The sequence below is a fragment of the Giraffa tippelskirchi genome, chromosome 4, assembly GCF_054371585.1.
Source record: "Giraffa tippelskirchi isolate mGirTip1 chromosome 4, T2T-mGirTip1v1.2.pri, whole genome shotgun sequence".
Classification (NCBI taxonomy): domain Eukaryota; kingdom Metazoa; phylum Chordata; class Mammalia; order Artiodactyla; family Giraffidae; genus Giraffa; species Giraffa tippelskirchi.
Genome location: NC_137278.1, coordinates 100,864,496 through 100,877,819, shown reverse-complemented (window position 1 = coordinate 100,877,819; position 13,324 = coordinate 100,864,496). Strand labels below are relative to the sequence as shown.

Sequence of the window (13,324 nt, the reverse complement as noted above, 5' to 3'; positions counted from 1 at the left end):
ATGTGGGGACCAGATATCATGTTGTTTGGTTAGATGGTAGAGTTAGAAATGCTCCCTGCTGCAGAAAAAAACTTATATGTTTCTAGAGGCTAAAAAAAGAAAAAAAGGCCATATAACTAGATAAAGTAGTAGTTCTTAAATAGGGGAATGAGACGTTAGTATGTGTCAGAAAGTCAGTCTTCCCACATTATTCCACTTAGGATACCACAATCTCAGGGAGAGGAAAGTCTAGTTAGAAGTCTAAACCTTTCTTTCTCCCGTTTTATTTTAATGAGTGGGCCCAGGGACAGAAGTTGAATGTAGTTGTGAAGCAGGGAAATCTGCCCTGTGAATAAACTCCCCCAGTGATTCCCATGTGCACCTCACTGCCCCTCTACATCACTTCTCCCTACACTTAATATACCTTTTTAGTTTCCCCCAGCAAGTTGGTTTCATTTTGGGATCTGCAGACATGTTTATGTTTCAGACAAATAATATGATAGTATAACGTGAACCATCCTATAAGATATATACCGCACGTGCCCAGACAGCCCACTTTGGTAATCAGTGGCACCAAGTTTCTAAAAGTTGGCCTTGAATTGTGTCTTACTCCACAGGCAAAGACAGAGTAGGAGACTTGTGTCTGGATAGTTACTTGATTTAATTGGTAAATCTTGCTCCGTACTACTGAAAAAGTGCTTAAATGTGTCTTGCATGTATTAACTTTTAAGGAGAGCTGGCAGTTAAGGAAAGGTGTCAGTGAAATTGGAGAAGAAGTGGATTACGATGAGGAACTCTACATGGCTGGAAACATGGTTATCTGGAGCAAAGGAAGTAAAAGCCAGGCATTGGCTGTTTATAAAGCATTTACAGTTGACAGTCCTGTTCAACAGGTGAGTTGATTTGAATTTTAGCATTTGATTATTTAACACTTAAAAATTTTTTTTGTCCTAAAATTTAACAGAAATAATAGAAACAGCACAATGACCCCAGCAGCTGGGTGTACATTCTAAAAGTTTCATTTGTTTCCTATATCATCACTTTTTTTTACACTATCTTTTGTCAGTCAGTTTTTTCCATTATCCTTTTTCGTGTGGTGCAGTCCGTGGGGTCACAAAGAGCCGGACATGACTGAACGACTGAACTGAACTTGTCAGTTTAATGAGTCTTTAAACACTGTTCTTGAGTGATTAGATTCATTATTCTCAATAAAAATTTCTAAGACACTGAGGGTACAAAGAATACTTTAACACACCATGATTATAATTGACTGCAGGTATTCAATAATACCTACTTCCTAGTGATAATCAGAGAGAGAAAAACCTACTTGCTCTTGTTGCAGTTAGATATTACACCTATGTCTGTTCTGAAAATTGGTAATTAAAGAGAAGGAATTAAGTATTTGTCCTTCCTTTTTAAGAAGACATGCAGTTCATCTCCCTTATTTGTGGAAGAATGCCAACTAATAAAAATAGAAGGATAGAGTTAAAAAAGAAAAAAATCATCATTTTGTAATCTCCAGTGTAATAATTGATTCAGAAAAGGATTGTTAATGAATAGTAACACTCTTGGGTGAAAAGACATTACCGTGCACCAGGGTATTACTCTGTGGATTACTTGCTAATATAAAGGAACAGATGTATCTCTATTTTAGAGCTATCTGTTGGTCTCCATTTCCACAAGATGATTCTTTGCCATCATTAATAGTGGGACAAAGGAATACTATACTCCAGCTATAATGCAGTATATGTTGTCATCCTCTCAGTTTTCTTCCCCAGATTATATCATGTGAGCATCTAGTTCAACCTTCCAGTTAGAGAAAGTATGGGGACTAGAGGGTAAATTTTTAAAATATCATGAGATGAGGAGTGGGTTGGAGGTATAGATGAAATAAGAATGGGCTGAGGTTGATAATTATTGAAGCTGGCTAATGAGTATTCATTATGATTGTATGAATTCAGAACATGGAACAGTCTACATTCTGGCCTTTTTAAAAAGTTAGTCAAGGAGCAGGAAAGAGAGATGGGGGCTGTTCTAGATGAGAAGAGACTAAAAGGACATCACCAAATGCAGTGCTTTTTGAATGTCATTAAATGAACTTTGAATCTTGGTTTGAGAACCAGCTAAGAAAGACATTCTTGAGAAAATCTGAAATAGTTGAAAATGGACTGGATATCAGGTGCTAGTAGAAAATTACATTTTTTTTCCTCAAGTGGTATGACAGTTTATAGGTTAAACCTATAGGTTTAATAGGAGTACGTCTTCAGTTCTAGGAGATAGATGATGAGGTGGAAATACATGGTGATGGGTTTAGGGGGAAGTGATGATGTGTGCAGTTTTCAAACAGCACCTCCCCACTCCCCACCTCCTTATGTGTAGGAATGCACACATAAATAGATACACAAAAGGTTAGTAGTAACCATCAGATTTAGGTGAGACAGATGTTCACTGTACTGTTTCAGCTTTTCTTACTGAAAGATTTTAGGATATCAAGTTGGGGGGAAAATGAAAGCATTTCTGGTAGTTGAATTAATTGTTAGCTTATTGACAGAAGGTTTTAGAGGCTTTTTATTCATGTGATAGAACGATCTCTGTTCGTTTCCAAGGCAAACCATTCAGTATCACAGTAATCCAAGTCTATGCCCTGACCAGTAATGCCAAAGAAGCTGAAGTTGAACGGTTCTATGAAGACCTACAAGACCTTCTAGAACTAACACCCCAAAAAGATGTCCTTTTCATTATAGGGGACTGGAATGCAAAAGTAGGAAGTTAGGAAACATCTGGCGTAACAGGCAAATTTGGCCTTGGAGTACAGAACGAAGCAGGGCAAAGGCTAATAGAGTTTTGCCAAGAGAATGCACTGGTCATAGCAGACACCCTATTCCAACAACACAAGAGAAGACTACGCGTGGACATCACCAGATGGTTAACACCAAAATCAGATTGATTATATTCTTTGCAGCCAAAGATGGAGAAGCTCTATACAGTCAGCAAAAACAAGACCAGGAGCAGACTGTGGCTCAGATCATGAACTGCTTATTGCCAAATTCAGACTTAAATTGAAGAAAGTAGGGAAAACCACTAGACCATTCAGGTATGACCTAGATCAAATCCCTTATGAGTATACAGTGGAAGTGACAAATAGATTTAAGGGACTAGATCTGGTAGACAGAGTGCCTGATGAACTATGGACAGAGGTTCGTGACATTGTACAGGAGACAGGGATCAAGACCATCCCCATGGAAAAGAAATGCAAAAAAGCAAAATGGCTGTCTGAGGAAGCCTTACAGATAGCTGGGAAGAGAAGAGAAGTGAAAAGCAAAGGAGGAAAGGAAAGATATTCCCATCTGAATGCAGAGTTCCAAAGAATAGCAAGGAAAGATAAGAAAGCCTTCCTCAGCAATCAATGCAAAGAAATAGAGGAAAACAACAGATTGGGAAAGACTAGAGATCTCTTCAAGAAAATTAGAGATACCAAGGGAACATTTCATGCAAAGATAGGCTCGATAAAGGACAAAAATGGTATGGACCTAACAGAAGCAGAAGATACTAAGAAGAGGTGGCAAGAATACACAGAAGAACTATACAAAAAAGATCTTCACGTCCCAGATAATCACAATGGTGTGATCACTCACCTAGAGCCAGACATACTGGAATGTGAGGTCAAGTGGGCCTTAGAAAGCATCACTATGAACAAAGCTAGTGGAGGTGATGAAATTCCAGTTGAGCTATTTCAAATCCTGAAAGATGATGCTGTGAAAGTGCTACACTTGATATGCCAGCAAATCTGGAAAACTCAGCAGTGGCCACAGGACTGGAAAAGGTCAGTTTTCTTTCCAATCCCAAAGAAAGGCAATGCCAAAGAATGCTCAAACTACCGCACAATTGCACTCATCTCACATGCTAGTAAAGTAATGCTCAAAATTCTCCAAGCCAGGCTTCAGCAATACGTGAACTGTGAACTTCCAGATGTTCAAGCTGGTTTTAGAAAAGGCAGAGGAACCAGAGATCAAATTGCCAATATCCGCTGGATCATCGAAAAAGCAAGTGAGTTCCAGAAAAATATCTATTTCTGCTTTATTGACTATGCCAAAGCCTTTGACTGTGTGGATCACAATAAACTGGAAAATTCAAGAGATGGGAATACCAGACCATCTGACCTGTCTCTTGAGAAACCTGTATGCAGGTCAGGAAGCAACAGTTAGAACTGGACATGGAACAACAGACTGGTTCCAGATAGGAAAAGGAGTATGTCAAGGCTGTATATTGTCACCCTGCTTATTTAACTTATGTGCAGAGTACATCATGAGAAACGCTGGGCTGGAAGAAACGCTAGCTGGAATCAAGATTGCAGGGAGAAATATCAATAACCTCAGATATGCAGATGACACCACCCATATGACAGAAAGTGAAGAAGAACTAAAGAGCCTCTTGATGAAAGTGAAAGAGGAGAGTGAAAAAGTTGGCTTAAAGCTCAACATTCAGAAAACTAAGATCATGGCATCTGGTCCCATCACTTCATGGGAAATAGATGGGGAAACAGTGGAAACAGTGTTAGACTTTATATTTTTGGGCTCCAAAATCACTGCAGATGGTGATTGCAGCCATGAAATTAAAAGACGCTTACTCCTTGGAAGGAAGGTTATGGCCAACCTAGATAGCATATTAAAAAGCAGAGACATTACTTTGCCAGCAAAGGTCCGTCTAGTCAAGGCTATGGTTTTTCAAGTGGTCATGCATGGATGTGAGAGTTGGACAGTGAAGAAAGCTGAGCGCCGAAGAATTGATGCTTTTGAACTGTCGTTTTGGAGAAGACTCTTGAGAGTCCCTTGGACTGCAAGGAGATCCAATCAATCCATCCTAAAGGAGATCAGTCCTGGGTGTTCATTGGAAGGACTGATGTTGAAGCTGAAACTCCAATACTTTGGCCACCTGATGTGAAGAGTTGACTCATTGGAAAAGACCCTGATGCTGGGTAGGATTGGGGGCAGGAGGAGAAGGGGATGACAGAGTATGAGATGGTTGGATGGCATCACTGACTTGATGGACATGGGTTTGGGTAAACTCCGGGAGTTGGTGATGGACAGGGAGGCCTGGCGTGCTGCAATTCATGGGGTGGCAAAGAGTCGGACACGACTGAGTGACTGAACTGAACTGAATCTCTATTTGAATTCACTTTGGCTTCAAAGCTTCTGTCTAGTAGGTTTCTTGATTTTTGTCTTCACTTTTCTTTTCATAAAACTTATTAGCAGACCTAGTTTATCTTAAAATAGTTATCATTAGTCTAATTTTATCTCATTTTTCCTCATTCGCATATATATGTGTTGAGCTGATAAGGTGGGACAGTTATGTAGGTGACACTATTATTTAGATATTATTAATTAATAGGTTATTATTTGGATACCATTTTCTTAGGTGAGCATTTTGTTTTGATTTTAGGCATTGTGGTGTGACTTCATTATATCACAGGATAAGTCTGACAAGGACTACAGTAAGTTTCATTTTGAAATTTTATTTGATCTTATAATTTCAAATGTTTATTTCATTTATTTTTTCAGTCAAAATAAGTAGCCACTAATAATAGTGGCTTAGCTTGACCATTTTTATGTTGTGCATTAAAGAATTTGTGCTATTGGGATTTGTAACTTGTATTTGGGAATCTTTTTTGAAAAAAAAAGCATTTATCTTGTACTCCCTTTTCAGGTAGTGATGAAGTAGAAAAATGCATATGTATCTTGCAAAGCTCATGTATCAACATGCATAGCATAGAAGGAAAAGATTACATAGCTTCTTTACCTTTTCAGGTAAGTTTGAGTGTTTCAATGTTTTTGTGTTTTATTGGAGATTATTCTTGAATTAATTGATTTCAGAAGTACTGCTACCTCACATCGTGTAATCACAAATGTTATTTTTACTGAAATAAATAGCTAAATTTTAGCAGCTGTAATTGCTTGCTATTTCCATCCTTTGCCTAAAAAGTAAATTATCTAGTGAAGTGAATTATGAAATCTTTTCTGGAAAAAAATCACTTTGGTTATATTCAACCACTTGAGCAATATTAGTTTTTTTCCTGTTTCTCATCATCTGTTTTCATGCCCTAATGCAGTCATTACACTTGAATCACATTGTCATTTTGGTACTGATATTAGCCACTGGTGGGAATATTAGATCAAACTTCTCTTCCTTATATTTGATTTTCTCTTACATTTCCTTGTTAGAATTACAGATTGTTAGTCTGCAAAACTCTTACTAAATTGGAAGAAAGATCTAATGTTCTATAAAAACATGTTATAAAGAATAGTTTCTTTTACTTCTGTTTTTCCTCACCCTTTTACCAAATAGGTTGCAAATGTTTGGCCCACCAAGTATGGATTGCTGTTCCAACGAAGCAGCTCTTCATGTGAGGTTCCTCCAGGCCCACCCAGGTATGCATGTCAGAATATGATTCCTTGGGCTTTTTCTGTTGGTTCTTAGGTAAAATTGCTTACCCAAAAGTTTGAGATGATGGTAATTTCCATTCTGTCAGTGCAGATAGATGCCTTTTTCTCTCATCTCATCACTGTACACTTAATAGTTGTATTGATACTTCTCTCTTGGCACTTAATTATTACAGCTTTTCTCCCCCAGGTAGTAAAACTGAGCAAACTCTTGGCTTAAAGATAGTAAGACTCAGTTCTTAGCTCTGCCACTTTTTTCCATCATGTTACTTTGGGCAAATCATTAGCTTTGGCATTAGTTTCCTTACCTGTTAAAGGAAGAATACTGTCTTTACTTCTTAGGTTTTATGCAGAGTTTTAATGAGCTAATGTATATAATCTTTGACATAGAGCTTCATAGTCTTAGGTGTGTAATAAGTGGTAATGTGTTTAGCTTGTCTCCCTAGTCAGCTGTCAGCTCGCCGAAGGGCAGGAACATACAGCATCTGTCAGTGTAGTGCAAGGAGTAGATACTAAGTTTGAAGAAGATTGCTTATAGATTTTGATCTCTTTCTGTGTTCAGAGAGAAGATCTGTTTTATTCCTTTTTTTTCAGTCACTCCTTAAAAAGCAGCGATTTAATTTACTTGAAGCATTTCTTCTTCTTCCTTTTTTAAAGTACACTCCTTTGTAAATAGGTCTAGGAGACTAAATTTCTTTCCTAGCTGTTCAGAGACACAGTGCCACTAAGAAAAGTGTTTTTAAAAAATGACTGCCTTACGCCTATCACTTGGTTGGTTCTGTAAGATGGTGACTGCTGCTCGCAGGTCCTCCCTGGGCTACACTGAGTTTGTGCTGTGTGTGTGTGTGCGTGCGTGCAGACTTTCTCTGCATAAGAGAGGAGATTTCTAGAAAGAAAATAGAAGAAACTGTGAAAAACAGCATTTCAGAGTTTAGAGGGTTGCTCTTTGAAACTGTAGGTTTCTAGTTGCCAATCTGCAGAAGACATTTCTTTGCAAGGAATGTTCAAAATTTGTGCACAAATGGAGTCATCTTGGGTTGGTGATTGATTGTTTATTTGTCTTTACTAGAGAACCTTTACCCACTCTGTTCAGCATGCTGCATCCACTGGATGAAATTACGCCACTTGTTTGTAAATCTGGAAGTAAGTGTATTTTTATAAATTCTTTTACGTAGACTCTTATTTGAGTTTGGGAGTGGGGAGGAAACAAAGGAGGTTATGAAAATTTGATTTGTTTTATAAAGATAAAATAATTTAAGCATTAAAAAATAACTTTAATTATGAAAATAATTCATATTAATTATTTCATTGAATATCCTAGTATTAACTTTAAACAACTCTTCTTTTAGTAAAAATAGAGCCAGGAATCGTGATAGATTTTCTAACTTACCTGTAGATGACTCTGTATTCTGTTTCTCAGTAATTAATAGCAAATGAACAGTACTTAGATAAACTAAAATTGTTTCTTTTTTCTGGAAAAAAGAAATGGAGGGCCTTAGACCTTTATGGTGTAAATTTTAATATTTCACTTACCCTGCTCATAGTATCATAATTTTCTGGGACTCAATTTTTTAATATTTTCTAGAAGTGTTTCTAGATGCTTATTTTAAAATTTTAAATGTGACCAAACATAGTTATTATGAATAATGATACTTGAAGGCTAAAAAAAAAATTATGTTCTTTAACCAGTTTTACTAAGGACATAGTCCCAAGTATATATTCTGAAATACCACTGAGATTTTTATTTTCTCTATCAGGGCTTGGCAAACTACAGATAAATCCAGCTTATTTTCCTAAGCCTTATGAGCTAAGAGTGGTTTCAACCTTTTTAAAAGGTTGTAGAAAAAAATGAAACAAATTACACTACAGTCAGTTTGTGGTCTGCAAAGCCTAAACTATTTACTCTTTGGCCTCATATAGAAAAAGTTTGTTCATAATTCTGTATTATACTGCTAACAACTACAGATAACCTAAGCATACGTGTCAGAGCATATGGTTGAATGATATGCAGCCATTATTGATAATGTTTTTGAATAATATTTAATAATCTCAGGAATTGCTTATTCATCTTAAGGTACAAAACTAAATGCAATATGATTCTAATTTTGTAAAGACAAAAAGTATGTCTGTATAGGAAAACAAAACTAGGAGGAATGCTCCCAAATATTTTAGTAATAGTTATTTTGAATGAAATTATGAGTGATTTTTCTTTCTTTATAATGTACTTCTTAATTTTATTACCCAATTCTTTTAAAATCTTTAAATATTTTAATTGAGAGTAAAACATTTTAGAAACTGTCAAATAAGGATATAGGAACTTGTTTGTGGTACTGTAGATGTAAAAGCTGAACTCACTAGGAAAAAACTTATTTTTGCATGTCTCCCCAGTAAAACAGAAACAGTGGTGTATTGTTCAGCACTGTTTGAATGGTTACCATAGAGGACAGATTTCATATGGAAGAAAAGAACCACTAAGGAAGTCAAATTTGGCAGAATAGTTGATTGAAATTTATGACTAAGTCAGTTATTAAAGGAATCATGGACCTTTTACCTGTGGTTGATGAGTTTAATGGCTTAAATTCATTAACATTTCATTACATGTGTGTGATATAAAAGCTCATAACATTCTTATCTTTAATATGTTTGAAGAAATTGATGCCCAAAGTAAATGTATTAAAAATGGAGAGTTAATTATGTCATATTAACATATTAATGGATTTTATACCTTAATTACCTTGATTTTTCTGTGTCTTTAGGAATTGCAAGAAGTCACTTCATAAACAACAGTCTTGTGAAGCCCATTGTCCTATACTTGATCATTTCTGTTTTATCTTTAAGGTCTTTTTGGCTCATCACAGGTACAGTATGTTGTAGATCATGCAATGAAAATTGTCTTTCTCCACACCGATCCTTCCATTGTCATGACCTATGACACTGTTCAAGGTCTGCATTCTGTGTGGGCTCTCCGGAGAGTCAAAACAGAGGTAAGGGTGAAGGCAAGTCACTTCTTAATAGAAAAAGATAGTTAATACTGAAAACTTGCGCTTTTTTTTTTGCCACTCATTAAAAATTACTTTAAAAATTTGTTTATTTTTAATTGGAGGATAATTGCTTTACAGTCTTCTCTTGGTTTCTGCCATACATCAGTATGAATCAGCCATAGAGATATATATGTCCCCTCCCTCTTGAATCTGCCTCCCACCTCCCACCCCATCCCACCCCTTTAGGTTGTCACAGAGCTCCAGTTTGAGTTCCCTGAGTCATACAGCAAACTGCTGCTGGCTATCTGTTTTACATGTGGTAGTGTGTCTGTCTCCATGCTATTCTCTCCATTCGTCCCACCCTCTGCTTCCCCCATTGTGTCCACGAGTCTGTTCTCTATGCCTGCATCTCCATTGCTGCCCTGCAAATAGATTCACCAGTACCATACCACCTTTCTAGACTCCATATATGTGTGTTAATATACAATATTTGTATGTTTTTAGAAGACTCACTTGTGAAATAAATTGAGTATCTTAGAAAAAAAATGTTTCGGCTTTAATAACTGGCAACTACCCTGCAAGGAAATTGCCCTTCTAATCTAATTATTATCTCCCCGTCCCCCTTCATTTTGACTTAAGGAGGAGAATGTTGTTTTAAAGTTCTCTGAACAGGGGGGCACCCCCCAGAATGTGGCTACTAGCAGCTCGCTCACAGCCCATCTCAGAAGCCTCTCCAAGGGTGACTCCCCCGTGGCTTCCCCCTTCCAGAACTATTCCTCCATCCACAGCCAGAGTCGCTCCACCTCCTCGCCCAGCCTGCACTCCCGTTCACCTTCCATTTCCAACATGGCAGCTCTCAGGTGGGACTTCAGTGTGCATGTGTTTCCTTGTTTTAAACGAGATGTCTCAAGAAAAAGATACCTTCTTTTTAAACTTTCTGTTGTGATTGGAAGGATTTAAAATTTCTCTTGACAGCTCCTGAGTACCTTTTAGAAAAAAAAGCAGTATGCCCATTGAGCTATTTTTACTAAGATTCCAGGCCTACTGTGTTGCCATGCCAGTGAGTCATATTTAGAAGCTGCCAATTCTTGTTGTTAAGAGTGCCGCATTGTTACCACTGTTTGGCAGCAGTTTGGTGAATATTAATTCCTGAAATATTTTGGTACTATTTTCTTTTGTCTTAATTTGCTTTAGCTTTTGTTTTTATTAGTATCTATATAATCTGGGTTTTGTTCATATGTATATGTCTGAGTACCTAAGAACATAGGTTAGACTTTTTTGAATAAGCAACTCGTTTTCTGAGGCAGAAGATGAACTGATTTTCAGTTAAAAAAAAGATTTATTCCAGCAGGAGTTCTAAATCTTTAGAATATAATAAAGCATGTTAACAAACCATTTAAGTAGCTATTCTTTTTTTTAATTATATTTCTGACTGGGTTTCTGCCTTGAATATTCATATGAATACATAGAGTTTGGAAAGCTTTATTGGAAAGTGTGTTGTGTCAGCCTGCATTATTAATTGTGGTGCCCTCTTTTCTTTGTTTGTTTTGCAGTCGTGCTCATTCTCCTGCCTTAGGAGTGTACTCTTTTTCAGGGGTGCAAAGGTTCAACCTTTCAAGCCATAATCAGTCTCCAAAGAGACACAGTATTTCTCATTCTCCAAGTAGTAATTCTAATGGCTCCTTTCTTGCACCAGAAACAGAGCCCATTGTTCCTGAACTTTGTATTGACCACTTATGGACAGAAACGTTTACTCGCCTGAGGTTTGGAGTATATATTTTTATAGTCAAAGAAAAATGATGCTAAAAGTTTTAGAAAACACTTGATATTCTGTGTAAAGCTTCTTGCTTAGAGTATAAGCAGTTACAAATACTTACAAAAATGCATAGAAATATATATTAAAGGCTACCTAAGTTTTAGTAGAGAATATTAGTGATATTAAAGTGATCATAAAAATATTCTTTGGTCATTTGCTATTTCTTCCTTAACTTTGTAGTAGTAATCTTTCCCATTTGAAGTGTTTGCTGTTTTAGGGAAAAACAGTTAATTTGTGTAGTTTAGGCACTGCCACTGCTACCTCGCTTCAGTCGTGTCCGACTCTGTGCAACCCCATAGATGGCAGCCAACCAGGCTCCGCCATCCCTGGGATTCTCCAGGCAAGAACACTGGAGTGGGTTGCCATTGCCTTCTCCAGTGCATGAATGGGAAAAGTGAAAGTGAAGTCGCTCAGTCATGTCCAACTCTTAGTGACCCCATGGACTGCAGCCTACCAGGCTCCTCCGTCCATGGGATTTTCCAGGCAAGAGTACTGTAGTGGGGTGCCATTGCCTTCTCCGGTAGTTTAGGCAACTTGGGGTTTTATAGCATTTTTCTTAAGTTTTGTCTTGGTTAGTTGAGTATCAGTTGTTCTTCTGTGAAACACCCCTCAGACCTCCGTTCTACATGACCTTCCTCCTTTTATGTTCTCTTTAATCATTCATTCAGTGCCAGTGTATGTGTTAGTCGCTGTGGTTTATCAGCAAACAGGTCACTGTCCATGTCCTCAAAAAGAGACAGCTGGAGGGCGGTGGCACTGCAGATCTGCAGACAGGGCTTTGAAAAGACAACTGGGTATTTTCTGGGTGGGTAAGTGGATAGGACACAGTAGTTAGAGGGGATCAGGAGAAAAGTTAGGAAGTGTGAATGTGTGGTATGTTCCAGGAATTAAAAATACTGGCAGTTTGTTTATGTAGGAGAAGGGGAAAGGGCTGAGAAAGAGGAGGTGGAGAGAGATAGCTGTTTGGGCTGTTCTGTCTCATGAAAACTGTAAGAAGGTGCTTTATGTGTGGGTCATAAGTACAGGGGGAAGCGTAGTCACTTAACAGTGGTGACTGAGGCAAGACAGGTGGATTGGAATTTATGGAGTGTGTAGAGGTTGGGTTCCTGGGGTTCCTGGAGGGCTTGTGGATGAACAGTGGTTCTGGTAACCCTGTGGGATCAAAGATAGTAATCAAAGCTATGTGTGGTGTCTAGGCCTTTTCTTTAGGAGAGGGTTTAACATTCATTAGATTCCCAGTCTGTGACCTCTGAATAGTTAAAACCAGGCTGTGTAGAATCAAAAAGGGCTAGGGACTGAAGTCCTGGGAACTTAACGTTTGGGGAGGAGGTTGGTGAAGAGATAGTTGCCGCAGACAGTCAGAGCAAGGGAGGTCAGGTGGGGGAAGCAGCAAGACAAGTCATGGAACGTGAGAAAAGAGGCTTTTGGGATCAAGGTGTCCGTGTCGTTAGATGCCAGTGAAGTGTGGCAGTGAAAGGTGGGCACAGAGAGGCGGCACCTGCTGGCAGTGAGTTCCCTAGTGACCTTGTCCAGAGCACCTTGGGTGGGGTAAGGCATAGTGGAATGGGGTAGAAAAAGTCAATGGGACTGAAGGGTGAACATGGATACACAGACTGTCCAAGGAGTCCTTTGAATGGGAATTGAGGATCCAAGACTAGCTAGAGGGCAGCTCAGGGTCCAGGGAGAGATTCATTTTTCCTGAACTATGTTAGAGAAAATTCATCTTCCTCTTTGCCCCTAAATGTGGCAAACCTCAGTGTGTTTCTCTAGAAAGTAAGGACACTTTTTTACCTAACCACACTACCATTTTTACAGTTAGCTAAGTGACCAGTAAGTCCTTCATATAATCTGATGTTTTAGTACATCTTTGTATTTAAAGACTCATTTTAACATGAGAGAGTAGGCTGCAAAGATTACATACCCAGAGCAGGAGAGCATTGAAAATACAGGGAAGAGGAAGTGATTGATGGAACAAGGAACCAGACGGGAGCTCAAGAGGATAGGTTGGCCCTGGGGAGAAAGAAGGCAATGATTATCAGGTAGGCTGCACTGGGGCTCCAGTGAGATAGAGGCCACACCCACGCTCTTAGGCCAGCAGGTCAGCGATACTT

At 38.3% G+C, this 13,324-nt stretch overlaps 2 protein-coding genes across 14 annotated transcripts in view; one reads left to right on the top strand and one right to left on the bottom strand.

Annotated features, from left to right (window-relative positions):
• MERTK (MER proto-oncogene, tyrosine kinase) overlaps positions 1-9,381 on the bottom strand; it is a 139,217-nt gene extending 129,836 nt beyond the window's left edge. The window contains exons 1-2 of the mRNA XM_081484885.1: positions 9,151-9,381; positions 6,468-6,724 (exon numbers count right to left, since the gene is read on the bottom strand). The gene's annotated coding sequence lies outside the window, so the exon portion shown is untranslated. The remainder of the gene's footprint in view (positions 1-6,467; positions 6,725-9,150) is intronic.
• ANAPC1 (anaphase promoting complex subunit 1) overlaps positions 1-13,324 on the top strand; it is a 97,534-nt gene that overhangs the window by 3,548 nt on the left and 80,662 nt on the right. For 10 of the 13 annotated variants that reach the window (XR_014051974.1, XR_014051975.1, XR_014051973.1 and 7 more), the window contains exons 3-10: positions 711-872; positions 5,419-5,470; positions 5,683-5,783; positions 6,322-6,404; positions 7,486-7,559; positions 9,255-9,400; positions 10,037-10,257; positions 10,951-11,160. Coding sequence is in view for 10 of the 13 variants with exons in the window: in XM_081484878.1 (XP_081341004.1) it covers positions 711-872; positions 5,419-5,470; positions 5,683-5,783; positions 6,322-6,404; positions 7,486-7,559; positions 9,255-9,400; positions 10,037-10,257; positions 10,951-11,160 (1,049 nt within the window). In the remaining 3 variants the exon portion in view is untranslated. Of the gene's footprint in view, positions 1-710; positions 873-5,418; positions 5,471-5,682; positions 5,784-6,321; positions 6,405-7,485; positions 7,560-9,254; positions 9,407-10,036; positions 10,258-10,950; positions 11,161-13,324 lie in introns of all 13 variants that reach the window. The other 3 variants (XM_081484876.1, XM_081484872.1, XM_081484871.1) reach the window with 1 other exon arrangement.